Source organism: Manis pentadactyla, chromosome 4 (genome assembly GCF_030020395.1).
Source record: "Manis pentadactyla isolate mManPen7 chromosome 4, mManPen7.hap1, whole genome shotgun sequence".
NCBI classification, from domain to species: domain Eukaryota; kingdom Metazoa; phylum Chordata; class Mammalia; order Pholidota; family Manidae; genus Manis; species Manis pentadactyla.
This window is the reverse complement of record NC_080022.1, coordinates 62722418-62750336: the sequence shown is the minus strand read 5'-3', so window position 1 is coordinate 62750336 and position 27919 is coordinate 62722418. Positions and strand designations below refer to the sequence as shown.

The 27919-nt window shown below is 39.7% G+C and overlaps 1 protein-coding gene across 2 annotated transcripts in view; it reads left to right on the top strand.

Moving 5' to 3' along the window:
• Positions 1–27919, top strand: part of ERICH3 (glutamate rich 3) — a 130276-nt gene that overhangs the window by 59592 nt on the left and 42765 nt on the right. For both annotated transcript variants that reach the window (XM_057500330.1, XM_057500329.1), the window contains 2 exons: positions 8756–8936; positions 17288–17474. In XM_057500330.1, the coding sequence (XP_057356313.1) occupies positions 8756–8936; positions 17288–17474 (368 nt within the window). The remainder of the gene's footprint in view (positions 1–8755; positions 8937–17287; positions 17475–27919) is intronic.

Sequence of the window (27919 nt, the reverse complement as noted above, 5' to 3'; positions counted from 1 at the left end):
TTCTTTGGAAAAATGTCTATTCGGGTCTTCTGCCCATTTTTTAATTGGGTTATTTGTTTTTATAGTATTGAGTCATATGAGTTCTTTATATATTTTGGATGTTAGCCCCTTATTAGATATATCATTGCAAATATATTCTCTCATACAGTAGGCTGCCTTTTCATTTTACTGATGGTTTCCTTTGCTATTCAGAAGCTTTTTAGTTTGATGCAGTCCCACTTGTTTATTTTTGCTTTTGTTTCCCTTGCCTGGGGAGACATAGCCAGCAAAAATTTACCCATGATTATGTTCAAGAGTTTTTTACCTATGTTTTCTTCCAAGAGTTTTATGGTTTTATATCTTATATTTAGGTTTTTAGTCCATTTAGTGTTTACTTTTGTGTGTGAAGTGGTTATCATTAAAAAATGATTGTCTTTATCACTTATTACCTTTGACATTAAGTCTACTTTGTCTAATGGTACTTCTTATTTTCTTTAGTTAGTATTTAATATATATATTAAGTATATATATAAAATATATATATTACTTTCAGGCTTTTAATATCTTTACATTTAAGCTTTAGGTTTTAAATGTGTTTATGTAGCATGAGTTCTTTGTATTTATTTTAAGCTGAGAATCTCTGTTCCTTTACTAAGAGAGTTTAGTCCAATTACATTTATATTATTTAGTAGTGTATTTAGGCTTACTTCTGCCTTCCTAGTTTGTATTTTCCACTTAATGTGATTTTTCTTTGACAGTAGCATTTTATGCTATTGTTCCCACTTCCTCAAAACTTTCCCCTCTTGCCTTCCATGACACTCTATTTCAATGGTTCTTTGCCACTTCCTCTTACCTCTTGTTTTGCTTCTTTGTGACTCTTATTTGTGTTCTCTACATCACCATAGGCTGAGACCTTGACACTTGATTTGCTTTTCAGGTTCTAGTCAACTTCCCACATGGCTTCAATAGCTTCTAGATGTCACTAGGATTTGTCACTAGCTCCTGGGTCCTGGGACATGGAATAAAATTGCACAGCCGGGCAAGTCTTGCACTCTACTTTAGTACTTGGATTTATTTTATTTCAGTCTAGAAAAGATTCATTTAGGGAATGATGGCTCTCATGACTAATTTACATACTGAATTCACTATTTCATTTTATGACTACCATCCCCAAAGCATCCTCATCCTCCCAGTGCTTTTATCAGGAAAAAAAAAAGGCAGAAGGCAAAGAAATATGGCTTGCTGGTGTCCCACCACCTGTTCCTCTATGAATGTACAGAACATGGTGCCTGGTTTCTGCAATCTGTGTCTCTCAGGGATGATCTGTGGAGCCAAATGCTGAGGTGTGGTAGATCTCACAGCCCAGCAACTTACTTCTCTGCCCTGTTGCTTTGTTTCATTTAGTTCCAGGGACTGCAGAGCTTTTATGCTGCTTTTCTGGGATCTGTGAGAATAGTTAGATTTTGCTCTGAGATTTATCTCATCCATCTCCAGACTTTTATGTTTTCACAGAGGGTTCTGGTCACCCATTCTACACAGCAACCTACTAAATTAGAGATGTCTCATAAATATGGTTTATACATTTTGAAAATACAGGCTTTCAAATAAGAACCTACTTAGCCATTACAGTTATCAGTTGAAAAAAACAAAGTTTGATTTTTTAAAAATATATTTTATGAAAAAGAAGTCAAAGACCTTCTCTAGGTATGAACCAGTCTAGGCTTTCTTTACATCTGGACCCTTATCCACATTCTAGACTCCAAATATGTGCTCTGTAATGAAAGATGGCTGTGTAATTACAACTCCTACTGCCCCTCCTGTTTGACATGTTTCCATTTTTAAACCAGCTTCTCTGTTCAGGTGTCTTATATCTCATAAAACATGACTTTCTCTCCAGTAATTTGGAATTAAAATCTAGGATTCCTTCTTCCCTCTGCCACACATGTCCAGTTACTTGGTAAGTCCTCTCCTCTAGTTCAGAAATGCCTAATAAAAATATAATGCAAGCCACATATGCAAATTTACTTTTCAAATAACTATATTTAAGAAGATAAACATGTGAAATTAATTTTCATAATATATTTTATTTAATCAAGGAAATCCAAAATATTATCATTTCAATATGTAATACATATGAAAAATTTTAATGAAGTATTTTACTTTTTTATACTATATTTTCAATATTTAGTAAATATTTTATACTTATGGCACATCTCATTCAAATGAGCCACCTTTCAAATGCCCAACAGTCAAATGTGGCTGCTCTTCAGGCAGCACAACTCTAGTACCTTAACAAAAGCTCATGTATCTGATCATCCTTTTCCATTCTCACCCCTACATTTCTAGTTCAAGGGCTTCCTGCTTAACTTTTAATAGTGTCGTTACATACTTATGTCTTGATTTTAGATCAGTGAGTAATCCAATTTAGCTTTTGTTTGTTATGACAGACACTATGCTAGGTGCTGAAGTTATGAATAAGACCAAATCCTTACTCTCAGAAGGACTGAAATTTAGCAAGGGAGACAGAAATATCTACAATTAACCATGATACATTGTGATGAGCACTACTGTAGTGGTATAAGTAAAGTAGAATGGGAACACAGAGGAAGAAAATACTAGTTCTGACTGAGGAGATTGGAGAGTGCTTCAGGGAGAAGGTACCATTTGAAATGGCCTTCGAAAGATGAATAGGAAGTTAGCAGATAGAACCAGGAAGTAGAGGGTAAAAGGCAGGAAGGGGAAAAAGAGTAAGCAGTCTATCTCAGTATCAATAGAGTCTACCTAATGATGTTAAAAATTTAAGCTCCTCCCTGCTTAAAACCTTCACTAATTTCTCCTTTCCTAATGAAAGCAGGTATATTCTTCTGCCCAGTTGTTTTAAAGTTGTAGGTTTTATTCTTATTCGGGTATGTTGAGACCATAGATCAGAAGATGATTGCCGCTGGAAAGGCAGTTTGTACAGTTCCTAGGAGGAGAGGGCATGCCATGTCTATTAGTCAGGGTTCCATCCAGAATAAGTTTGACCACATATCTTGGCACAGTGGCCCAGCTAAGTTGATAGATAAAATTGACCATTACACCATGCCATGCTGTATCACACAAGGAAGCAGCAGGTCACGAGACTGAGGGAATGGGAGAGAAACGTGGGCAAGAGCCTTTACTGTGTTTTCTGAGAGAAGGACCAGGAGATGCAGAGTACACAAGGTTAGGATTGGATAGTGTGAATAATTCTGGCAGCTTCTGGAGTGTAGGGGCTGTCCTGAGTTGTTTGGTACCTGATCCAGGGGTGATTAAGGTAGAGGAATATTGGCCCAGAGTTTAACAGTCCAAATAGCACAGGTAAGGGGAGGGTGAGTGTGGGCTGTGGACTGGTTAGTTTGTACTGACAAGCACTGTCCCTGGGAAGTCATTAACCATATCTAGGAATTGGTTAGTTCTGGGAAGGATGGTGTCCCTAGGATCAGTAAGGCTCCAGATGTCAAAACATCAGAATAAAAAGACATGTTTAGTACACTGGCATTCAAGGCATTTCAGATTTTAACCCCTTTCCAGCTTTCTCTCCACTCCTATCCACACCAAACCGAGCTACTTCCTACACCCTCAGCTGGTTGGTCCACCACTTCCCCACTTCTGATCTGTGCTCTTTTTTATAAGCTTCTGCTGGAAATTCAACCACTTTCAAATCTTCTGTCTTCTTTTTTTTCCTCATTTAAAATGCATGCTATCATGTTTTTGCCTTCTGTTAACTTTTAATGAAATATATTTATATTCAGTGATGACAACAATGACTATATCCTTGCTTTAGTGGGCCTTTGCTATGTGTCAGGAGTTTTGCTCAGTTTTATACACATTTTCTCATTTAATATACATAATAAACCCAACAAAGAAATATAATATTCAAAAATGAGGAAACTGAGGCAAGAGTGTTAAATAGCCTGCACAAGCTCACATAACTATTAGCAGCAAACTAAATTCATTACACACCTCATGGACTGACACTTAGAGCTTGCATCTGGAATCCTCAAATACAAATTATGTGGCATTCATTTACAAGCCTTTCTTTCTCAAATCTTTGAAGATATTGAATGTAATTGGTCAGGGGTTTCTTCAACACAGAAACCACTTAGACCTCTAACTGATATTTGCATTAGGAAGGCAAGTGTTCTTTTTCCATGAATCGCCTGTGAGTGCTTGAGAGATAAGAAGGATGGGTGCTAATACCCATTTTTCTCTAGGCTTTATGCTCTAAAGTCTTATTTCTATACATCATAAAGGATTCCATCTCTTCCTTTCTTCAATAGGAGTTTAAATTTTCTTATGTCCCTTACTATATCTGCTTAGTTTAAATACTCATGTGCTTTTATTATTTGTTACTTCTGCTTCCAGATTAGGAAGCTTGTTGAAGGCAGGCATTTGATTTTTACTAAATTTAATAAAGTGTTTATTAGTACAGTGTTGATTAATGGCTATTGTTTTATTGTCCATGCAAAAATTAAACCTTTAATTATATTTTAGCTTATGGAAATATCATGGAAATCAGTTATGCTTTTCAGACATAGATCCCTTTTCTTCAACAACAAATAAAGCCTGACAGATATTAGCTTCACTAAGGAGATCACAAATTTCTTTTGTTTTAATTTTAAAAACACTTTTTAAATTTCATTCTAGACAATGTATTATCTTGGCATTTTTTTTACTCTTGGTTTTTCTCATTAATGGACTCAGATCTGAGAATGAAAAAGAAAAATCAGCATTGTAATATATGGTAAATCAACATATCTCATAGTAGGTTGATTTATTTTGGGCAAACACTTTCCTTTAAATAATGTTTTTGCTTAAAATTAGCATTGCAGTTTTGTAGCTAATAACTAAAAAGGACTTTAAAAAGCCAATTGAATAGTCGAAATATCTTGGTAGCTGGTTTGTAGAACAAAACACTAGAAGAGAGGAAGAACTATAGATGCTTCTGAGCATCTGCATCTGTTGGAGTTAACGGGCAAACCATTTTAGCAAGAAGGTCAGATTTTCGGGCCTTCTCATTAGACAATTTCTAGTTCTTAACAGATTTACTGAATTCATTCTGCTGAGGGAGATGAGCATAGGAGGCTCATGTGTCAATTTGGTGTCCTCAAAATCTGGATCTCTGTTATCTCCAGAAGGACTGAGGCATTTGGAGGCATGTTGGGGAAAAGCATGAACACAGTAGTAAGAGAAATGGGCAAGAGGAAGTGACAAGAGGAGGCATAGTAAAAGCAAAGGAGGGAGGAAGAGAGAATGAGGAAAACCCAGCAAGACAGAGAAGAGAAAGAGGAAGTAGATGAGTAAGTGAGAAGAAGTTTCCAATACAGCGGCTTCCTGCACCTTTAGGATGTGAGCACGGGAGCTCTCTTCTCTGGCTTGTGTCTGAATTGTCTCTCCCTAAGACCTGATCAGAGTCAACACGGGGACTGCCTGCCATTCCTTAGGGTCAGACTTCTTATCAATCTTTATCAAGGCTTAATCACCAAAGGGGGTATTTTGTTTAACAGGACACTGAGAATCAGGTACCTATCAAGTTCCTGTAAGTGTAGAAAGCTTCTGATTTAGGGTGGGATCCACCTTCTGTAGCTTTTGTCTCAGCAAAGGACAGAATGTGGAACCCCTAATTCCAAGTTCCATATCTGTGTCTAGTCAGATCAATGCTTATTAGGCCCTTATGAGGTGTCAGCACTAGCAAGGTACTGGAAAGTTAAAGGTCAGTAAGACATTGTCCTTATCCACTGAGAGGGAGGAATTCAAGGAACTATGACAAGAAATTCAGTGTCATGTGACTTATACAGTCATATGGTGCTGGAGGTTAGAAACATGTTGTAACGATTAGTTCAGTTGCTGGACCTTTAAATGTCACACAGGAAATTGCATTAGTTGAAAGAGAATGTTAAGACACATTTTGTTGTCTGAGGAATCTTGGACCTTATCCCATGGATACTGGGAATTATTGGAGGACTTTAGGCAGGAGAGTCAGATGAGCTATTTCATGACAAGAGATCACTCTGATATCCACGCGGAGGGGGATGTTGAGGGATGTGAGACTAGAAGCAGGGAAACCAACTATTAGTCACCATACATCCCAGCTTTCCTGGAACAATTCAAATTTATCTTCCTTTCTCTAGTTTAATTATCAGTAATACCTCTTTGACTGTGTGTCCCAGTTTGGATGATAAATTCTATGGTCACCCTACTAACTAGAAGTTTATTACAATGATCCCGGAAACAGTATGATGTGTGGACTTCATCAGAGCTTGGTAAGTGAGAGGAGAGTTGCTGCCCCACATTAACAACATGAATAGGTGCTCGACACCTATACAATCTCTTTAAAGCCAACCCTTATACAGGCCTGGGCTGGGATAAAAGAGATCCCAGTGAAAATGTAGTATATCAGTAGAATGCTAAATATTACAAATACATAATGGCTGACTGGTTAACCATTCAGTGGGCTTGCAGTTTGTCAGCTCAGATTGTACTTGCCTGAGAGCTGAAGGAAAGTCGTAAGCAACTGGGGAAGGAAGTAAGAAAGATAACCCTTCGTTGTGCAGGGGCATGAGGCCTTACTCCTGTTCTTAAAAGGGACCTGCATTTTCATGGAAGGTTTTGATGCTTGTTTGAAGACCGCAGAAAGGTCCATGAAACCTTGTTAAAGTTTCATCAGTTTGGGGTCATTATAACCTTGGAAGTTGGTAAGTGTAGATATGGTAATTTAGTCAACTGAAAGAAGCAATTGTTCCTTTCCTGGCACATGTATTTAATCATGAGCTGTCTCTCGGATCTCCTGTTGGATCTCAGAAAAGGTTACTTGGTGGCAATAATTGGGGAATATTTTTAAAAAGAATGAAATAACTAGACCCAGGAGGAAAGACTGCTGCTATCAGGAATACACTTAAACAGGAAAAAAAGTGAATTAAGAGTAAATGAAAAGGGTGAAGAGCTGTCATTTCATTTACTTTAGATGTTTCTCCTCCCACTTTCTCATTTTATACCTAGGAAGTAGGCTTTTCTAATCCCACTATTACTTTGTATTTGTATAGTGCTTATCTCCCGGAAGCTCACAGGTCTACCTCTGAATCCATGCCACTTTAGAAAGTATTGCTTAACAAAAAGGGGATACTCTTATTTAATCTGTCATATCAGTGTTCTGGAGGGAGCTTGTTGCTCGATTTGCCTCAGGCTGGTGCTTGCAGTGGGGGAACAAATGCCTGCAACAGCTCCACAGTTGCCTGGGCAAGAAAAAAATGGGATGGTTTTGCAACTAGGAGCCTGGCGGGCCATCATCTTGCTTTCAACTGTGACTCAGGGAGATGTTTCTAATCTGCAGAGAATTACCCAGCTTGCTGATTTACTTTCATGGCTCCTGATAGCCCTGACATATTTCTTTGATTATCTCTCTATTTGTCCACAGGCAAGACAATCTGCTTAAATTTTAAATCTGGGACTACCCATCCCTCCCAGACCCTGCTCCAGGCCCGTCCCTACACTTGAGGAGTCATGTGCAGAATTTCATCTCATCACGTTTACCGCCTCTGTTTTTTGCATCAGAGGAATGGAATTACATGAGAAAAATGTCCTCTAAGGGGGAGAGAGATGGATTTGGAGATGGAAACACTTTAGTAGCTCCTTCAGAAATTTTTTTCAGCTTTATTATTCTTAATAAAAAGTACATGCTTCCAAGGCATCTGTAATTCAGTGATAGCAAACTCAAATAATTGCCTCGGATTTACTGAAAGTTGGGTTCTTCACATTTTTCATTTAGCTAAAAATTGATTTTTTAGAAAACTGAAGTAGACTAAAGGTGATGCCTAGCCTCTGTGTAATTCTTGAAGCCGACAATATTCTTACTAGGCCCTCTTAAAATCTCTCAAGGAGCCATTCCTATTTCAATGCTTCCTCCTCCTTCTCTTCCTTTTTCCGCTTCTCTTTCCTGTTTCCCTCTTAGAGATTAGCCAAGCCCCATGCTCATCCACTATTGTGAAAATACTTCAGAATATAAACAAGGGTGCAAGGCACAGAAGATTTCTTTTAATTTCTGACATAAAATTTTATTGCTTATTTTATAAATAATTTAAATTTGTCAATGCCATAGACTATCAGATAGGTTTATGAGGTGATTTTTTTTTGGACATACTGATATTAAAAATAATATTAGTAGTGTTGGTTTTTTCACTGAAGGACTCCTATGAAATTGGATTATCCTATTCACATGACATGCATTGTCCCTAATCCTCAGTGACCATAGAAGGAATCAAATGTGTGCTGTTGCCTCCCATAGAATAAGCTCAGGGAAGGTATGTTGTCAGTGCTTAAGTGTAAAGATAAAGCACACAGTTACAGAAACAATTACTAAAGCGCAATCATTGTTAATTCAAATTAGAATACAATTATGTCATCGGTATTTGTTTAATTAATTTGATGTGAATTTTTATTTGAGAATCAGCTAAAAGGTGGTTTCCTCTTAGCATTATTGATATTTTTGTTGTATGTAAAACACACGCTAAAAAGAGACAAAGTTTGTCCAGATCCCCAGCATTTACATTAAAAATACAAATTCAAAACATATATGTTATAATTGTTAGAGGGATTTGTTTCATAATGGGCTTGACTTTTTGTGCACTGTGTTGATTGACATTTTATAAAGGTTGCTAGGGTCATAAAAATAGCCTTTTCTGTCCTTCAGATTACAATGTCATCACACTCTGATTAGAAGGAAATTAGTTAATAAGCCCCTTTTTATTGTTTATTCTAGGACTTAAGAAGGATCCCTAAAACACCACTGCACAGTAATGCAGCTATTACAATGATCTACTTGGGAAAAAACGTGCGCCTATCGTATGATCACACAGACTTCCGGGATGAAATAAAAGTTTATCAACAACACTGTGGTGGGGAAAACCTTTGTGTCTACAAAGGCAAACTACTTGAAAAAGGTACACATAAAATGTGCATTTTTTTAATCACTTGAATTTGTTGCTATAGATAAGCTATTGTTTATATAATATCAAAATTACTTCAATCACTCTATGAAATTATGCATTTCCAGGGACTTTTATAAACAGCTGCCTAAAAGTAACTCTAGATTTACTGCTCCATGATTGAAACTGAAGCAGCAATTACTCTTGCAGATTGTGGAAGAAAGAATTTGGAGTGATTTAACCTGGTAACAGATTAATTTTGGGGATAGAGATAAATGACCATTAAAAGGTGCACAAATAGACTGTGCCCAAATTAACAAGTTAACTATTTGACTTGCCATAGTGAATTTTATCATACATTATTCTAAGAAAAAAGTAGCAATTTGTTTTTTATTTATTTTTATTTATTTTTTATTAATATACACTCTTATGAAGGTTTCGCATGAAAAACAATGTGGTTACTACCTTCACCCATATTATCAATTCCCCCCCCCCATGCCCCATTGTAGTCACTGTCCATCAGTGTAGCAAGATGCCACAGAGTCATTACTTTTCTCCTCTGTGCTACACTGTCTTCCCAGTGACCCACACCACACCATGTGTACTAATCCTAATACCCCTCAATCCCCTTCTCCCTCCCTCCCCACCCACCCTCCCCAACCCTTTTTTAACTGCTAGTCCTTCTTGGAGTCTGTGAGTCTGCTGCTGTTTTGTTCCTTGAGTTTTGCTTCATTGTTATACTCCACAAATGAGGGAAATCATTCTGTACTTGTCTTTCTCTGCCTGACTTATTTCACTGAGCATAATACCCTCTAGTTCCATCTATATTGTTGCAAATGGTAGGATTTGTTTTCTTCTTATGACTGAATAATATTCCATTGTGTACAGGTACCACCTCTTATTTATCTATTCATCTTCTGATGGACACGTAGGTTGCTTCCTTATCTTGGCTATTGTAAATAGCGCTGCAATAAACATAGGGGTGCATATGTCTTTTTGAATCTGAGAACTTGTTTTCTTTGGGTAAATTCCTAGGAGTGGAATTTCTGGATCAAATGGTATTTCTATTTTTAGTTTTTTGAGGAACCTCCATATTGTTTTCCACAATGGCTGAACTAATTTACATTCCCACCAACAATGTAGGAGGGTTTCCCTTTCTCCACATCCTCTCCAGCATTTGTTGTTCCTAGCCTTTTCTATGTTGGCCATTTTAACTGGTGTGAGGTGATATCTCACTGGGGCTTTAATTTGCATTTCCCTGATGATTAGCAATGTGAAGCATCTTTTGATGTGTCTTTTGGCCATCTGAATTTCTTCTTTGGAGAATTGTCTGTTCATATCTTCCACCCATCTTTTAATAGGGTTATTTGCTTTTTGGGTGTTGAGGCGTGTGAGTTCTTTATATATTTTGGATGTTAACCCCTTGTAAGATATGTTGTTTACAAATATATTCTTCCATACTGTAGGAAGGCTTTTTGTTCTATTGATGGTGTCCTTTGCTGTACAGAAGCTTTTTAGTTTGATGTAGTCCCATGTGTTCATTTTTGTTTTTGTTTCCCTTGCCCAAGGAGGTGCGTTCAGGAAAAAGTTGCTCATATTTATGTTCAAGAGATTTTTGCCTATGTTTTCTTCTAAGAGTTTTATGGTTTTGTGACTTACATTCAGGTCTTTGATCCATTTCGAGTTTAATTTTGTGTGTGGAGTTAGACAATAATCCAGTTCCATTCTCTTGCATGTAGCTGTCCAGTTTTGCCAACACCAGTTGTTGAAGAGGCTGTCATTTCCCCATTGTATAACCATGGCTCCTTTATCATATATTAATTGAACATATATGCTTGGGTTTATATCTGTGCTCTCTCTTGTGTTCTATGAAAATTTGTTTTTTAGAAAGATGTTGGGATAAAATCACAAATCCAATCAATTTTAGAGTGAATCATACCTAAATAATTTGGTACAGAATTTGGCTCAATGGATTTTAGTACATTTCTGTTTTCATTTGATCATAAATCCATGTTTGTTAGCATAAGATAATGTTTATATCCATTTAGTATTTCACATATTGTACTTGAAGTGGTGTTCATCAATATTATGTTCTGTGGAACAGCATTTAAAAGGAAGAGTTGTACAGGATTGTATTTATTGTTTCCTTGCTTCAGAAACTCTGTTCAGAAACGAATAGTGTTTTAAGTAATTAAAATAAATACTAATATTTGGGTAGTCTTGTTATAGATTTAGGGATTAAGGGAGGAGTTGGGGCAAACACAGAATTGTTACTTTTGGCTTTTCTGATTTCCCTCATCAATCAAAAATAGTGACTATTAATTTAAAAAATTTAAAGTACTTAAAAAGAAACTATACATACTTAGGAGTTAAATGTTTGCTGCTTTCCAACCTATAAGAGAGTAAACACTGGAATGTTAGTTTTACTTTATAAATGTTTATAACATTTATTTATAAAAAAATAATGCTTAATAATGCTAGAAACTATTTTTTTCCATTTTATATACTTGACTGAAATGTAATTTACTTTGTCTCATTTTGTGATAGCTTTTGAGAGTTCGTTCCTTCCATTTTGTAGATGAGGAAAATGAGAGGAGTCCAGAGGTACAGTGTCACACATCCCCAAGTCGTGCATCCAGCTCTGGGTTGGGCCTGGGTCAAGAGCAGTTCCTGGGGCCCTAAATAGATACGGGACCCTTGCTCAGTTCCCTCTAGACCCAGTTAGCTATGCTCCATAGCAAAGGGTTTGTCTTACAGTTTCATAATACGAATGGTATGAAACCCCTAATGATAGTGGCTTATTTTTTTAAAGTATAACTTTCAACTATTAATTTAGATGAATTGCTGAAATTGACTATAGTTTAAAATTGGAATTAACATAATGAAACTTTCATGGGTGTTAGATCATGCTTTATTCAAGAAAATGTTTGTCTGACTGCTGGAAAATGTAGTGCACACAAATGAAAAAAGAACAAGATTTAGCTGAAAGATTTTTGGGAAGATGATACACACTCTGTGAAGAGTGCAAAACCAAAGGTTATGGTAGAGTGTTACTTGGTCAAGTGTTATTTTGGATCTGTATTGATCCTGGCACTGACTTTTTGTTATGTCATTGGACAGGCTTGAGTAATAGGATGGAATGGGGACTTAAATAATTGAATCCTGTACGCACAATAATTTCGTCTCAGCTTGCCCTTGATTGTCAGGAAAGTAATTGTTCAAAATTGAAAAGTTGGGTGGCTCAGAGTTGACTTATGGTTCAGCAATCTTAGCAATTTAGCAACACTGAAAAGAATCTGCCCTTTTTACAAATCAAAGTTGTTCATGATTCAGTGAAATGTGAATAGGCTTTTAGATTTCTGTTTTTTAAAAAAGGGGTGTTTAACGTTCTGCTTGGGGCAGCAAACTCATTAAAAATGTGGCATTTGTTAACTTGTCTTGCTTATGGATGAGAAATAACAATAAAATTAATTATTTAGAAATGTGGCAAGTGCATCTTTTATTCCCATAGTCGTTCACATGATGTCTCATGGTTTGATTTCAGACATCAAGGCACACATTGATTGTGTATTATATACACCTATGAAGTCACTGAATATTTCTGCTACTGTGAGGAGTACAGTTCTTCACAGACATTTTTATTTACCATGTTCATCCTTTCAAACAAGACAAACCTTGGCCTCCTAGGTTCATGTGGATACAGAGAACAAAGTAACATTTTTTCTGGCCCTGTTTATAACCCCTTCCCTTTCTCCCCCATTTTCCTCAGTTTCCATAACCTGATCCTTTGTACCTATTTGTAATTTCCCCATTACTTCCCCACAAACACAGCTGTACCCCCTTGTCTTTCCTGTGCTATTTTCTTTGTCCGCAACAGGACAAAGGATTTTAAATTCAAAATAGGAATTTAAATTCAAATTTTATGATTCAGATTAAGGCTGTGATGTGAAGCTTTCGCAGCTAACTTCTGTTTTATTCCTCTCTGTTGAAGGCTATGGCTCATAGTCTACACTTAAATCCAAAGCATTTCATTGTACTGTGCCCTATGTGAACTTTTTTATTTTTCTTTTATTCACCATATATTGACTTTTTAGTTTTTAAAAATAGCTTTATTAAGTTATAACTTACATTCCATAAAATTCATACATGGTACGTGTACATTTCACTGATTTTTAGGAATTTTATAGGGGTGTGCAGTCATCACAAACCAGTTTTAGGGCATCTCCATCACTTCAAAAAGTTCCCTTGTGCCCATTTGCAACAAATCCTCTCTTTCATAGTCAGTGTCAGGCAACCACTGATTTGTTTTCAGTCTCTACAGACTTGCCTTTTCTGGACGTCTCATATAAATGAAATTGTATGATAGGCAGTGTTTTGTATCTTGCTTCTTTCACTTAGCATAATGTTTTTGAGAGTCATCCTTTGTAGTATCTATCAATAGTTGCTCTGTTCTTATGTCGCTGGATATATTCCATTACATGGATATACCATAATTTATCTGTCTCCAGTTGAATAACTGTGTCATTTCTACTTATGGGCTATTGTAAATCATGCTATTATGAATATACAAAACAAGTTTTTGTGTAGACACCCTGTTGTTATTTCTCTGGAGTAGATTCCCAGGAAGGGTTTGATTTTTTTTTCCCCCTGAGTATGGGACGTACTTTCCTGTTGCTTTATATGTCTTTCGATTATTTTGTTGAAAATTAAAATTTTAGATCATATATTTGAGCAACTGTGGATTCTGGATTCTGACTTTTCCTTCTTGAAGGTTATTGTTCTTGCTGCTTTTTTTTTTTTTGTAGCTTGTTTGTTTAGTAATTTATCTGAAACAAATCTGTGAAATTCATGCCCTCCCTCCTTGGTAAACAACTAGTGATGTCTCTGCTCAGATTTTTAAAAATTTTATTTTCATTTTTTAGGCTAGTCTCTTAAGGTTGTCTCTGCATTTTCATAGCTTATTGGTCATCCAGTGACTTGTCAGAGGTTGTATTCAAATACTCTAAGCCAGTAAAGCCTCTTCCTTCTGCCAGTGGATCTTTTGGTGGGTGTATTAGTTTCCTGGGACTGAAGTAATAAATGTCCCCACAATTGGTGGCTTAAAACAACAGAAATTTATTCTCTGAAGACCGAAAGTTCTGAGGTCAAAATGTCTATAGGTCATAATAGGGCTATGTTCCCTCTAAAAGCTCTAAGGAAAAACCTATCCTTGCCTCTTCCTATTTCTGGTGATTCTCAGCAATCCTTGGCATTCCTTGGCTTGTAGCTCCATCATACCACTCACTGCTTCTGTCTGCACATGTGATTCTTCTCTGTGTGTCTCTGTGTGTGTCCTCTCCTCTTCTTATCATTGGATTTAGGACAAAACAAATTCAGATGACTTCATCTTGATCCTTTACTAATTATATCTGCAAACCTTTCTCCAAATAAAGTCACATTTTGAGGTTGTGGCAATATTCAATATTCAACCCTCTATAATGGGTTCAAGAGTACATTTAAATTTCATGGAGTTTTCAAACCTGCTCCAACTTTCATTTTCCACCACACTCTCTTGTGTTTCCTGTTTATAGGTGCAAGCTCCTAGTTGGCCAGGAATATGCAAATAGATTGGGCCTACTCCAATCCATGTCACTTCCAGTTAGGTGGGATGTGTACAGAGCTTATTGAATGTGTCTATGATTGCCTATTGCCTATATCTTCCTTATAAATTTCTGGCTAGTCCACTGGCCTGTTGCTTGTCCTAATTAGAACTACAGTCCCAGGCTAGCAGAACATTTGACCTTCAATGTTTGCTTACCTCCAAGATTGCTACTTATTATTGGTAATGGCACTGGCCAGGGTTTTTTGTCTTCTGCTCCAAATCGGGTCAGCCCCACAGACAGAGAAGCTGCTGGTTACTGATGGCCTGCCCTACCCTATTAGTATTACTGTGATGAAATAGTGGCAGGTGAGAGGGATGGGAAGAGCCCCAAGCAAGAATGCTGTGCATTCCCGCTGTGCATTCTCACTGCAGCATTCCCACTCTTAACAAGTTCAGTAATTTTTTCATGAATAACTGCTGCTCAGTTTAAGTCTGGTCCATCTTCAGAGACAAAACTTTAAGGAGAGAAGATTTGGTGATTTCACTCCAGAAGTCTGGTATGTTAGTTTTGTCTCTCTTGCTACATTATAACTTCTTGAGGGAGGAGACCACATTTGATATTTAAAAAAAATTTTTGTCTCTCTTTAGTGCCTAAAACAATGCTACCTGCTGTCAGTCAATAATGAGTAGGTCCATTTTATAAATATTAAAGAATGCTTCCTAAGATTGTGCATTATACAATCTTTAAGACTGCTCCCTGAAATGGGTAGATTGGGTTGCTTCCTCTAACCCACTCTCTTACTCACCCCACTGCCATTTTCATTTTATTGACGAGAATTTCAAGATCCACCACAGGTGAATGAATTATCAAGGGAGAGTCAATTAGTAAGTGAAGAACTGGGACACGAACAAAAATCTCCCGATTTCTGGTCTATACTCTTTCTATTACTCCATACAGAAACTATCAAGGCAGGGGTGGGAAGTGTCACTAAATTTTAAAATATAAAATTACAAAATAAATAACCAGGGAATAAAAGCAGAGGGGGTCAATTCTTATTCAATAAGTTTGAAAGAAAAGTGAAAGAAACGAAGTACCAGGGGGATGTGCTCCCAGCCACGCAGGTCTAAATGGAAGGGAGTCGCATCTAGAGGATGATCTCCTGCGCCTGTTCTCAGCGTGCCCTCGGAGCACTCTCTCCTGGGTGGGCACCGAGGGATGATGGGGCGCACTGCTGCGGTGGAATGGATCACATCATATGAATATCTCACTCGAGTTTCTGTAATGAAAGCAGTCAAAGTGCCTTTCTAGTCACCACTTAAGGAGTCCCTGTATCATTAAGGCAGATGGATTTATAATCTATTGTACTTTGTTTCCCAGGCACTAGGTTACTCTTTCTTAATTTTTTTAGAATTCACATCACAAATGTTATGGTATAAGTGACAGAATTACCTTTTCAATAAATTTATTCTTTAGTACAAGTCGTGTCTTATTTAGATTTTTTAGGGGCATAATGTGGTATAAGCAGAGTATTTATAGATGACTATGAAAGAAATAGGTGAAAATACTAACTCACTAAATTATACATTGGAGGCCTGCTATGCTATGCCATTACCCTGGGGTCTGGGGAAATGAAGATGAGTAAAACCAGTTTCACTTCTCGTGGATTCATTAATATGCAGGACAGTAAACCTCTAGATTAGGGTTCTCAAAGTGTGATCCCTGAACGAGCCACAGAAACATCACCTGGCAGCTTGATAGAAATACAAATTCTTGAGTGGCACCAAATCAGAAACTCTGGGGAGAGGCCCCATTTTGTGTGTTTTAATAAGCCTTCCAGGTAATTCTTATGCACACTAAAGTTTGAGAATCGCTGGTGTAGTCACACTTTAATATATTATAAAAAGTGCAATAAGAGGAAATGTATACACAGTAGAGACCTGAAAATTATTAATTTCATCATTGGTAGAATGGAGAAGTCCAGGGCAGCTTCTTTTGTAGGAAGTGACATGAGAAGGAGGTTTCTGTATCACTCTGTAGAATAGGGTTTCTCAGACAGGGTTTGGACCCCTAGAGGGAGACTTTTCAAAGGGCATTACAAAGACTTGGAATGATTAAAAACTAGTCATTGCAAGCAGTGATTCTTAATTTATTGGTGAGACCTTTGGGTGGGTGGGACAATAAGTAGGGGTCTCTAAGCCTGGCAGAATTGAGAATGGATTGGGGATGAATAATTTTGCCTCATCTATATTGATGTTTCAAGTCACAATGAAAGATACAAATTTATTTAAAAGCGTTACTGAACTCACAATAGCCTTTTGTCATGTAATTTATTAGTAGGTAACATAGCAAGAGAAAGAGATGGAATCTAAAGAGATGTTTGGATTCAAATGCTAACTCTCCCACTTAGTGTATGATCTTAGATAAATTACTGAATTCCTCTAAACCTTAACTTCTGCATATAGAAACTAGTAATAATAATATTCCCACTTAATGTGGTTGTTGAGAAATAACACAGTGAAGATAATTAGGTATAATGTCTGGCCACAGTAAGTGGTCATATATGTTAAGTATTATTGTTTTAATGCAAATCAGAGTTTTATGACTCCTTGGAGTAATTATTATAAATGAAAGTAATAGAGTATGTTTTTATAATTAAAAACTGCCCTCAAGTTAAAAGGGTGATCTAGAGGATAATATTGTACTTCTCTAATAGAATAATGTGATTTTGACCATGTTAGTCCAAAGTCAGTTGCTTCACTAATATATTTCTTTTTTTAATTCCAGAGACTTTTCAGTTTATTTCCAAAAGGCACCACGGTTTCCCCTTCAGTCTCACCTTTTTCCTGAATGGGATGCAGGTGAACAGGTTAAGTTCCTGCTGTGAATATAAGCATCGAAAAGGTTCCAGACTTGGAGGCAAACGAGGCTACTTTGGGCTTGTGTGTGTCGAGAGATCATCTCCTTGCTACAAGTATGCAAACGAATGTCCTCTGGTAGAGGGCAAGTTTTGCTACATTTTTTTTTCTTAAGCTTTTATCATATATTGCTCAGCACAATTTGTTAAGAAAGATATCAGTGCAGATGAGCCTAAAATAACTAAGCCAAAGTTTCTTTATTATAACCCTGTGAGTTTTGTTTGAAACTATAAGATATGAATTAGATTTCTAGATGTATAATGGAGAAAAGCTGGTGGTGTTTCAAATTCTGTTTCTCTTTCTATCTCTCCCTTTCCTCATACTGTTTTAAGTTCTGTTTCTGAAGTGAAGGAGAGAGGGTTTTCTTCCTCCCCTTTCTTCTTAGTAACTAGTTTTGGGTGGAGCCCCAAAGCATGTGCCAAGCATCTGTCTTATATGGTTGGGTACTGTAGGTTATGCATATTAGAGGTGTGCTCGTGTTATGCTGTGGCCCAACTGTCATTCTCATGCCCCCAATTTCAGTCTCAGGTGTAACAAAAGCATGATAAAAGATCAGTTTAGACCACTGTTTATCAGCTTTCATACTGAACATTGTGTTTGAAATGAGGAGACTTGTTTGCAGGCTTTAATTTCTTCTGAAAATACTCCTGGGGAATTGATTGTGTACTCAGGTGGAATACAGGAATGGACCAATGAAAGCATCTACCCACACGGAGCCCTCTCTAATGGGGGAAGGGCAAATAACAGGCCAATAAACCAATTACTTTATGTCAGATGGCAGTAAGATGACACATACAGAAAAGGACAAGGGAGATATGGGGAATGTAGGGGGACAGGGTCATAAAGCAGTGTGATTTTATGTAACATGATGTCTTGCCAATGGGTTTCAGCCCCAGGCAAGTTTGCTATGGATTCAATGTGACCAAAGAAATTGGCAGCAAAATGTTCTTTGGGGTGAAAGGGTTTATTACCCTACTTGTTCTCCCAGCGGTAAGTCGAGCACTAGCGTCTCTGCCTCCGCCCAGAGCACTGGACCAGCTCTGTATATAGCACAATAATAGCTTATTGCCTAAGGGTGTGGAAGCGGTAGCCTAGCAACAGGCCAGTTACATCATCAGGTGGTTTGAATTCAGTGAGGATCGTGGCCATAGGAACCCCAATTTCTCCACACTCCACCCCTCCAGGATTCTCGCCTTACAATCTACATACTTCCAATCTTCCGCAATGGTCCCTGTGCAAGAAAGCTGGAGCACTGTAACCAGATTCCACAATAGCAACAGAGGATAACAACAACTTAGAGGTAATAAAAATTAAGATACACAAAGATTTTGATACAGGTAACAAAAAATTATAATAATCCTCAAACCAGAGGAAGTTCCTAATCACAAAAATTATAATAATCCTCAAGCCAGAGGAAGTTCCCAATCTACAAAGACTTTAGGGTTGATAAAACATGTTTTAATATCACCAACATAGGCAAATCTTGTCCATCAGGTAGGATGCATGCAAGAGAGTGGTCCTGTGATAGGACTGTAACAGGAAGGGGGTCCCTTCCAGGTCTAGTATACCATACTTTTACTCCTCTCCCAGTGGGGGTTACTGAAGGGTCTATATAGAGAGCTACTGGAGGTACATGCACTTGCCATAATGATAAAACAAAACTCCCCGGTAAGATGCTCTTACCTTCTGGCTGTTCAGGATATACTACTGTGACCTTTGGCAGCCACTCTGCTGTTATTCCAGAAATACACAAGAGGCCAGCTTCCAGACCTTGTCCCCAAGGTGCCAGGAGAGCCAGCCATCCTTGTTCCATGTGTCGAAAGATCCAAGGCCTCGTCCACTCAATGGAGTCTCCGGGGTTCAGTGCAGTTGGTGCTGGCAGCAAGATGTTATTCTGGTGGCCAAACCTCAACTTCAGTGATTCTTCTTTGGTTTATACTTGCAGTTGTATAGGGGAGGCAGCCATATGTGTTAACACGTCTACAGGGCTCAGGGCTCCCTTTTGGGGTCTCTTGTTCAAATGCCGTAGCACGGTCCATAAGCGGACTGACCATCCCCGCAGACTATTGGTATCTGACTTTAGTCTGGATTTTAACAAGCCACTGTGCCTCTCTATCATGCCTGCTGTGGTAGGATTGTATGGCACATGAAACTTCCATTTGATTCCTGGCTGTTGCACCCATTCTTGCAGTGCATGTCCAGTAAAATGGGTGCCCTGATAACTCTCAATTACCTGTGGTCTGCCATAGGCAGCAGAGAGATGCTCCAGGCCTCTTTTGGTCATCCGCTGGTCTGCACAACAGGTAGGAAAAGCAAACTGAAGTCCAGTAGCTGTGTCCACACAAGTCATTGCATACTGATATCCTTCTGACACAGGTAGAGGCCCAATATACTCTATCTGCCACCTGACGAGGGGTATAGGCCCCTTAGCTATTGCCATGTTGCTGTGGAACTTGGTGTAAGCCCCTTTTGGAGCACACGACACACTCCTGCTGGGCTCTACTAACTTCTTCAAAGGTCAAAGGCAAGCCCCACTGATGGGCTACAGCCCACATTGTCTTTTGCCGTGCATGCAATGAACGCTGATGTAGCCATTGAGCTACATCAGAGGCAGGCTTTCCTTCTAGCCAATATATCTGGGCCAATTTTTCTGCTTCATCATTTCCTGGGGATGCCAGTGGCAAATGACCGGTCACATGGTATACCGTAATTATTTTAGTCTGACCACAGGCCCATAAGTCTTGCCACAATTCTTGCCCCCAAAAGGGTCGGTGACCAACCAGCCACTTGGCATGGTACCAGATTGGTAGCCACAGGCTCAAGCCCTCATAGACAGCCCAGCTGTCAGTGCAGACAACTATAGGGGAGGGCTCCTGGGTGATCACAAGCCACACAACCCACAACTCTGCCCATTGACTGCTCTTCCCCTCACTATCTTCCATCCATATTGTCTCAGTCTTAGGATGGAAAGCTATGGCCCTCCATTTTGGGGGCTGCCCATGGCTGGAGCCAGCTGTGTACCATGCATCTTCGGGTATAGGGGATCTTCCCTCTCAATAGGGACTCTCTGCTACTAATGGTTCAAAAGCAAGTTCTTCCTGCTTTTCACTAGTATATGTCACCGGTCCCAACAAGCGTTGAAGTTCTTCACTCAAGGGGCCACTAGAGAGGGCACTACACTGCTGTAGGTAAGCACCCTACTTGGCTAGTGTGGGTGTTTGTGCCACACCACTCCTTCACTTTTGGGTCCAGTCTCGTACCCACCTCAAGATGGGATAGGTGGTTATTACCTTTATTGGGGCCATTCTAGTGATGAGTTCTGTAGCCGGCAAGGCATGACACACAACAGACAGTTGTTTTTCTATCAAAGTGTATTGTACCTCTGCTCCTTTCTAGAGTTGTGACCAGAATCCAACAGGTTGGTAAGTTTGTTCAAGCTGCTGCCAGAGACCCCAGCCATAACCATCTTCAGTGACATGAACGTCCTTCACAATCAAGGTCTGCATGGCCTTGATTGCCTGTTTTGCTGTAGTAAAGGCAGATGCACATGTCTCATCCCAGTCCCACCTGACACCCTTTTGTACCAACCGGTATAAGGGCTTCAGAATTTGCACCAAGTGCGGGATAAACACTCTCCAGTAGCCTAGAAGACCCAGAAACTCCTGTAGCAATGCTACAGTTGTGGGGGTAGGAAAGGCCTGGACTTTGTCTATAACTGCTTCTGGTATAACTTTGGTCTTACCCAACCAGATGACCCCAAGAATTTGACAGACAAACCATGGCCCTGAACCTTGGTGCTATTCCAGCCCATCCTTTCTCCTGTAAATGTTGCAGCAGTCTAGGTGCTGCACCTTCTAGATCTGAAAGAGAATCGGACGTGAGCATGACATTATCAATATAATGGTACAGCTGCACTGTTGGTGGTTTCTCCCATGTAGCCAAGTCCTGGGCTACAAGTCCATGACAGATGGTGGGGCTGTGGAGGTATCCCTGTGGGAGGACAGTGAAAGTCCATTGCCGTCCTTCCCATGTGAAGGCAAACTGTTCCTGACTTCCTGCTCAATGTCAATAGGAAAGAAGGCATTAGCAAGATCTACCACATAATGGTATGTTCCTAGTTCATGGCTGAGGGTATCCATCAAGCCTGCAATAGAGGGGACAGCCCCATGAATAGGGGGTATGACTTTGTTCAGTTCTCTGTAATCCACAGTCATATGCCAGTAGCAATATGGCTTTTTTACTGGCCACAGTGGGGAATGAAAGGACTATGGGTTGGCTTTATAATACCCACCTTTTCCAGCTCCTGGAGTTTCTCCAATCTCTTTATGCCCTCCAGGCAGTTTGTATTGTTTGGTATTAGTCACCTGCCGAGGCACAGGCAAAGCTATGGTGCCTAGCATGTCCCCTTAGAACTGCCTTCACCACATGTACTCTCAGTCTGAACTCACCTGCAGTGGTCTGCAACCATAGACCCTGCAGGATTTCAATCCCCAAAATATACTCAGGAATAGGAGATATATATACAGTATACTCTTTTGGGGGTAGACACCCTATTCCCAAAGGGATTTTGGCTTTTTTCACTCTGATAGCCTTCCGCCCATATCCATCTATGATAGTGGGGGTCCCGGGGAACAGCTCAGGGTTACCATGAATCAGTGAACATTCAGCCCCTGTGTCCACCAGAGCCAGGACACGTTGTATGTTCACTGGGGACCAATGGATAGCTATTTCAACATGTGGCCTCCAGTCCCCCCCTGGTCCCTCAGGGCAGATACCTTGACCTTCCCCTCAGTCAAACTGTGTTCACCAATACCTTCCTGTGTGGGCTTAAGTGAGGTTGGCTCGCTCTCTAGCAGGAAGTCTTGCAAACACACAGGCCGGACTCGTGGCTCTGTCTCTGACCTCTGCCTCTTTGGTCTTAATGGCTGGAACTGCTGCTCTGGTTTCAGCTGTTGCCATAGCTCTAGTACGATCCTATTGGACTTCCCATCTAATTTCCTCCCATCTGCTCCTGCCTGTATTAAATCAACCCACATCTGGGTCCTCATAACCTTCATGGGGCCCTGTAAATTCTTCTTGTGAGTAACAGGTCTTATTTCTTTCCAGATTCTCATTGCTTCTGCCTCTCCTAAGTCTGCTACTGTAAGTGTCACCTCACTTATGGGATGCCCTAAGTGAGGGGAAAGAATGGCCACTAGAGACCCAAAGAGGGATGTAGAAGCCGTTTGAAGTACAATATTTCTCATCCCAGTAGTGAAAATCTCTTCATCTGGGCCATAATTCTCTGGACTATGGATGGCGTTTCTTATGCCTAGCTCTCGTAGCATCTGTTGGAATTCAGCATATGTCTTCCATCTAACAGGAGAGGATGGCAGATCATCCAGATTGGGCCACACAGCATGAAGTACAGCCATAAGCCAATCGAGGAGTCTCTCCCTTCCTGGGGTCTGATGTGCATTTTGTAATCGCTGCCTCAAGGCAGGCTGCACTGTCAGGGAAGACAGCTTTCCCATCTCTGATCCGGACAGAACAATTCCATCCACCTCTAAGTCCCACAGACATAGGAGCCAAGCTAATGTTGAATTCGAGGACTTATGCCTAAACCAGGAGCCCAAATCCACCAGCTCAGCCTGAGTGTAGGGGTGGACCATAGAGTGCTCCATGACCTGGGGAGGGGGCTGCTCCTCTCCTTGGGGAACTTTCAGCTGCTGGGTCTTTATTTTTTTTACAACCACTGGGCATGCTTTCAATACAGAATTTGCCAGTGCCTCTGGCATCACCCCTTCATCCTTCCCCAGCTCCTCCATTTCTGGGGCTGATGGCACCTTTCTCTTCCCTCCCCCGAGTGCCTCCTCTGCTACAACCTTTACCTTTTCTACTGTGCCTTGCAGCAATGCTATCTCTGTCTTCAGCAGCTCTCTTACTTTCACCTCAATGCTTCACAGCTGGCATTCTCGTGCCACCTCCACCTGTGCTTCCCTCAGGAGTTTGTCTTTTTCTTTGATGGCCCCTTCCTCCTTCAGAACATCTGGCAGTGCTGCCATCTCATTCCAATGGCACCTTGCTGCCGGCACTCTCGTGCTGCCTCCTCCTGTATCAATACCATCTCTCTTTCTTCAGGGAATCCACAGAAATTTGCTGCTCACATTCTTGTGCCACCTCCTCTCACATCAATGCCATTTCCCTCCTCAGGGAATCCACAGAAGTCTGCAGCTCGTGTTCTTGTGCCGCCTTTTGCATCAGTGCCATTTCCCTTTTTGGAATCCACAGAAGTTTGCAGCTCACGTTCTCGTGCCGCCATTTCTTAGGTCTCTTCTGTAGACCTTTTTAAGACTGTGAGGAGCAGCCAACCCACAGTCCCCGCTGTCTCATGGGCACTCTGCTTCTCAAAGGATCTGCTTACTATACCAAGAGCCACCCCTACTGCTTCCACTTGCCTCCAGTCCTGGGGTGGAGCCCAATCCTCCAGGAGGCAAGCTACCTCAGACCACATACCCATTGGGGGACGATCCACTGTCTCCCCATTCACAGGGACAGCCCACTGAAGCACCACTCCCATAAGGGCTGCTTGTCTTTTGCCTTGATCAACAATGAACCCTGCCAACTGTGCCAATTGTCTTGCCGATGGGTTTCAGCCCTGGGAGATTTCACTATGGATTCAATGTGACCAAAGAAATCAATGGCAAAACGTTCTTTGGGGTGAAAGGGTTTATTATCTGGCTTGTTCTCCTGGCGGTAGGTAGAGCACCAGGTTCTCTGCCTCCGCCCAGAGCACTGGGCCGAGATCTCTATATAGCACAATAATAGCTTATTGCCTAAAGGTGTGGAACCAGTAGTCTAGCAACAGGCCAGTTACATCATCACTTGGGTTAAGTTCAGTGAGGATTATGGCCATAGGAACCCCAACTTCCCCACAGATGATCAGAAAGGGCCTCTCTGATGTCTTTTGAGCAGAAACCAGAAAAAAGTTTTCCTTCTCTAAATGGTTTATCAGATGGAGGAAAAGCATATACAAAGGTCATAAGATAGAAGCATGCTTGCTGTGCCTAATCTAGGGGGGCCAAAAAAGTAAGAGATGGGACAATAATCGAAGATGAGATCAGAGAGATAGTATGACCAATCCATGTAGGGTCCTAAAGTCATTTTAAGGATTTTGACTTTTATTCTGAGAGGAATGCAAAGCCTCTAAGGTAGGTTTGCACAGTGCAATGACTGATCATGATCTGACAGTAGCTCCTATGGGAAAAGTAAACCCTGGGGCTTGGGGGAAGGGCATAAACTCTTTCAATACAGAGGAGAGACAATGGTAGAAAAAATTAGTGGTGACTATATTGTAGATATAGTTGAAAAGTAGAGTTTACAGGATTTGTTAATGGATGAGATAAAGAGCAGAGTCAGAGATGATTCAAAGGTTTTTGGCCTGAACAACTGGAAAGATGTCCAGTCAACATGTATTAAGAGAAGAATGCGGAAGAAGCAGGTTTGAGAATGGAAGGACAGATTTTGGTTTGGGACACAGTAAGTTTGAGACATGTATGAGATATGCAAGTAGAGATGTTGAATAGGCTGTTGGATATGAGAATCTGGAATCTGTGAGAGGCCCATTCTAGAGATGTAAATTTGAGGGTGATTTGTATATAGATGGCACTTAAAGTAATAAAATGGGATGAGTTGGTTTTGGTTAAGAATTGAATCCAGAGAGAGAGATGTCTGAGTATTAAGTTCTGGGTCACTCCAGCTCAAAGGTGAAGGAGATAAAGAGGAGCCAGCAAAAAGCTTATGAAGGAAAGCAAAGGATTAGAAAGAGAAGCCAGAGAAAGTGATGTCCTGGGAATGATTAAGTGGGTGGAATGTGTGGATACGTGAAGTAAAATGAAGACTGAGGGTTGAGCATCACTTGGTAATGTGTTGGTTACTGTTTCTTAGCACAAGTTGTTATAGCGGAGTTGGAGGAGTTCATGCTTGCTTGGAGTGGGTTTAAGAAGTAACTGGAGAAGAGCTAAGTGCAGTCCAGAGAATACCGATTACTCTTTTTAAAGAGTTTTCCTCTAAAGGATATGAACTGGATGACATCCAGGAGGGGTAGATGCAAGAGTCAAAGGGGGCTTTTCATTTTTTAAGACAGGAGATATTACAATATGGTTATATGTTGGTAGATAAGATCAATACCTTAGTAAAGAAAAACATCAAGTATAGCATTGAGAAGAAATTGCTGGAGCACAGTGCTTGACTAGAGGAGATGGGATCTAGGGCTCAAGTTGGAAGCATTAGCCTTAGAGGAGGAGAAACATTCTTCTATAGTAGCGAGAGTAGAGATGGCATATAGCGTGGAGAGATAAGCTAGTGGATATATTGGGACCAGCTGGAAGTTCTCTGCTGATTGTTTCTATTTTTTCAGTCAAATAAGAATTTATCAGCTGAGGTTAAGGTTTAAGGGGGGAGGGATTAGAGATTTTAGGAAAGAGAAGAGGTGTGAAAGGGTCATCCAGCACATAGTAGAGTGAATAGCCTAGAGTAATATAGTAGGAGTATCCAGATATACTTGGGACCAACCTGAAATTGCTTTCCTATACCAATTCAAATATGCTCTCTCCATGTTTGTGGGCAAGTCATTTAATAAATTTCTACTTAATTCCCAGGAAAGCTAATATATACAGTCATCCATGTGCAAATGAATTGCATTTGTGAATTGCTGTATAAATCCAAGTTGTAAATGTTTGGTCCTAAACAACTTCTATATATTACTGATATTCTAATATCAGTTCCAAAATCCGATTGAAGACATCTACTCTCCTATTCAACACTAACTAGACTCTGTACATTATTTTTATTCATCACTCTCCCTGGGTTCTTTTTCTAATCCTTTGCTTTCCTTCTTAGGCCTTTTGCTGGCTCTTTGTCTCCTTTACCTTTGAACTGGTGTGACCTGGAGCACTTGTACATTAATTCCTTCAATTTGTTAAAAATGAAATTAATTTTAATTCACTTAATGCTAGTTCCTGAAATTTATATTTATTATTTACTTATTTATTATAAGAAGGAAGCTATGATAAAAGAAAACAATGGAGAATTCAATGGGTCATGACGTTAAAGAGCAGGGCCTATTATCTTCAACATTTTAGTTGAATGTTCTTAGAGGACATTGATTTTTTATTTTTTGTTAGCTTAATAATCATTTCTTCAAAGGCAATATGTGAGCATCCAAAGTAGAACAGTGTGGTGTCATTTGATGTCTCCCTGCTGCAGGCCAGGTTAAAGTCGAGGCAGAATATTTTAAATGGGGCAGGGGTGGGGGGTAAATGCTAGAGTCTTGCTGGTTTGGCGCTATACTCCTTGAGGCGACTCAAATTATCCAGGGAACAGGAACACCGCAGAACTCCAGTGCAAGTTGAGAACTACTCCTAAGGAGACTGATATCACTTACAATATTGCATAATAACCCTTGTTTTTTGGTTACCTCCATAATAGGACTTTTAGTTATTTTAAGGGATGTACATTAAATTCCTCCAATTCGTTAACAATGAAATGAATTTTAACTCATTTAAAAATACTGGCTCCTGGAACTTTTATTATGAGGAGAGCATGATAAAATAAAAGAGAATTCTATTTCTAACAATAATCAGGAATTACCTGCTTTTAAGGTCCTCAGAAAACAAGGAAAGCTCAGCTGTGGTCTCTTCCAAGCATGGAAGTTCCACAAAGGTTTCCACCCCTTACTCGTGGAAACTGTTTGAAGAAACATGGTAGTTATTTTCAGTTGCTCTAGCAGGGCGCAGGAAGAGGAATGCAGACTGCTTTGAGCTTCAGTAATCAGATTCAGTGCCTCAAATTATACTCAGAAGTCAAATAGGTAGTCAGCAGTGAGAAGAGCACAGATGTTACTCACTTTGTTCATCCAATTCCCTTAAGCAGATGGGCAATAAAAAGTCTGGGCATGTGGCAGGGAGACATCAAAGCCTCTACAGTCACTACATAAACTAAAAGTAATAGCACATCTGAAGCTCCAAATCAATGGATTTGGTGTTGCCATAGATAAGGGAAGAGCAGCTTGAACAGAAGGTAATGCTAGTAATCATAGTCTGTGAGGATTCATGACACCTTTATTCCGAGGAAAGCAATGTGCTAAGTACATCGTCATTACAGTTAAGAAATATTTATCATGCTAATATGGGTGAGGTAAGTGTATTCTTATTATCTCATTTTTTACAGCTTGATCATTACTTTGAGTTCAAATCCTTTTAGTCTTATTTTATGGGGAGATACTGAAAAGATAAATGATACGACCAAGTTCTCATATTTGATTGTTGGGGGAATTAATACCTATGCTCTCTCTAGATTGGGATGGCTGAAATTCAGTGAAATTGGCATTGGATTTGATTTACATTGAGGCAATTTTCCAATTTTACCTATCATTTCTAATTCCTGGACTGACAAACCTTGTCTGCATTCTGATCCCTCTCCTCTTACCCTCCAGCTAACTCAGCTCCCCAGTAATTATGTA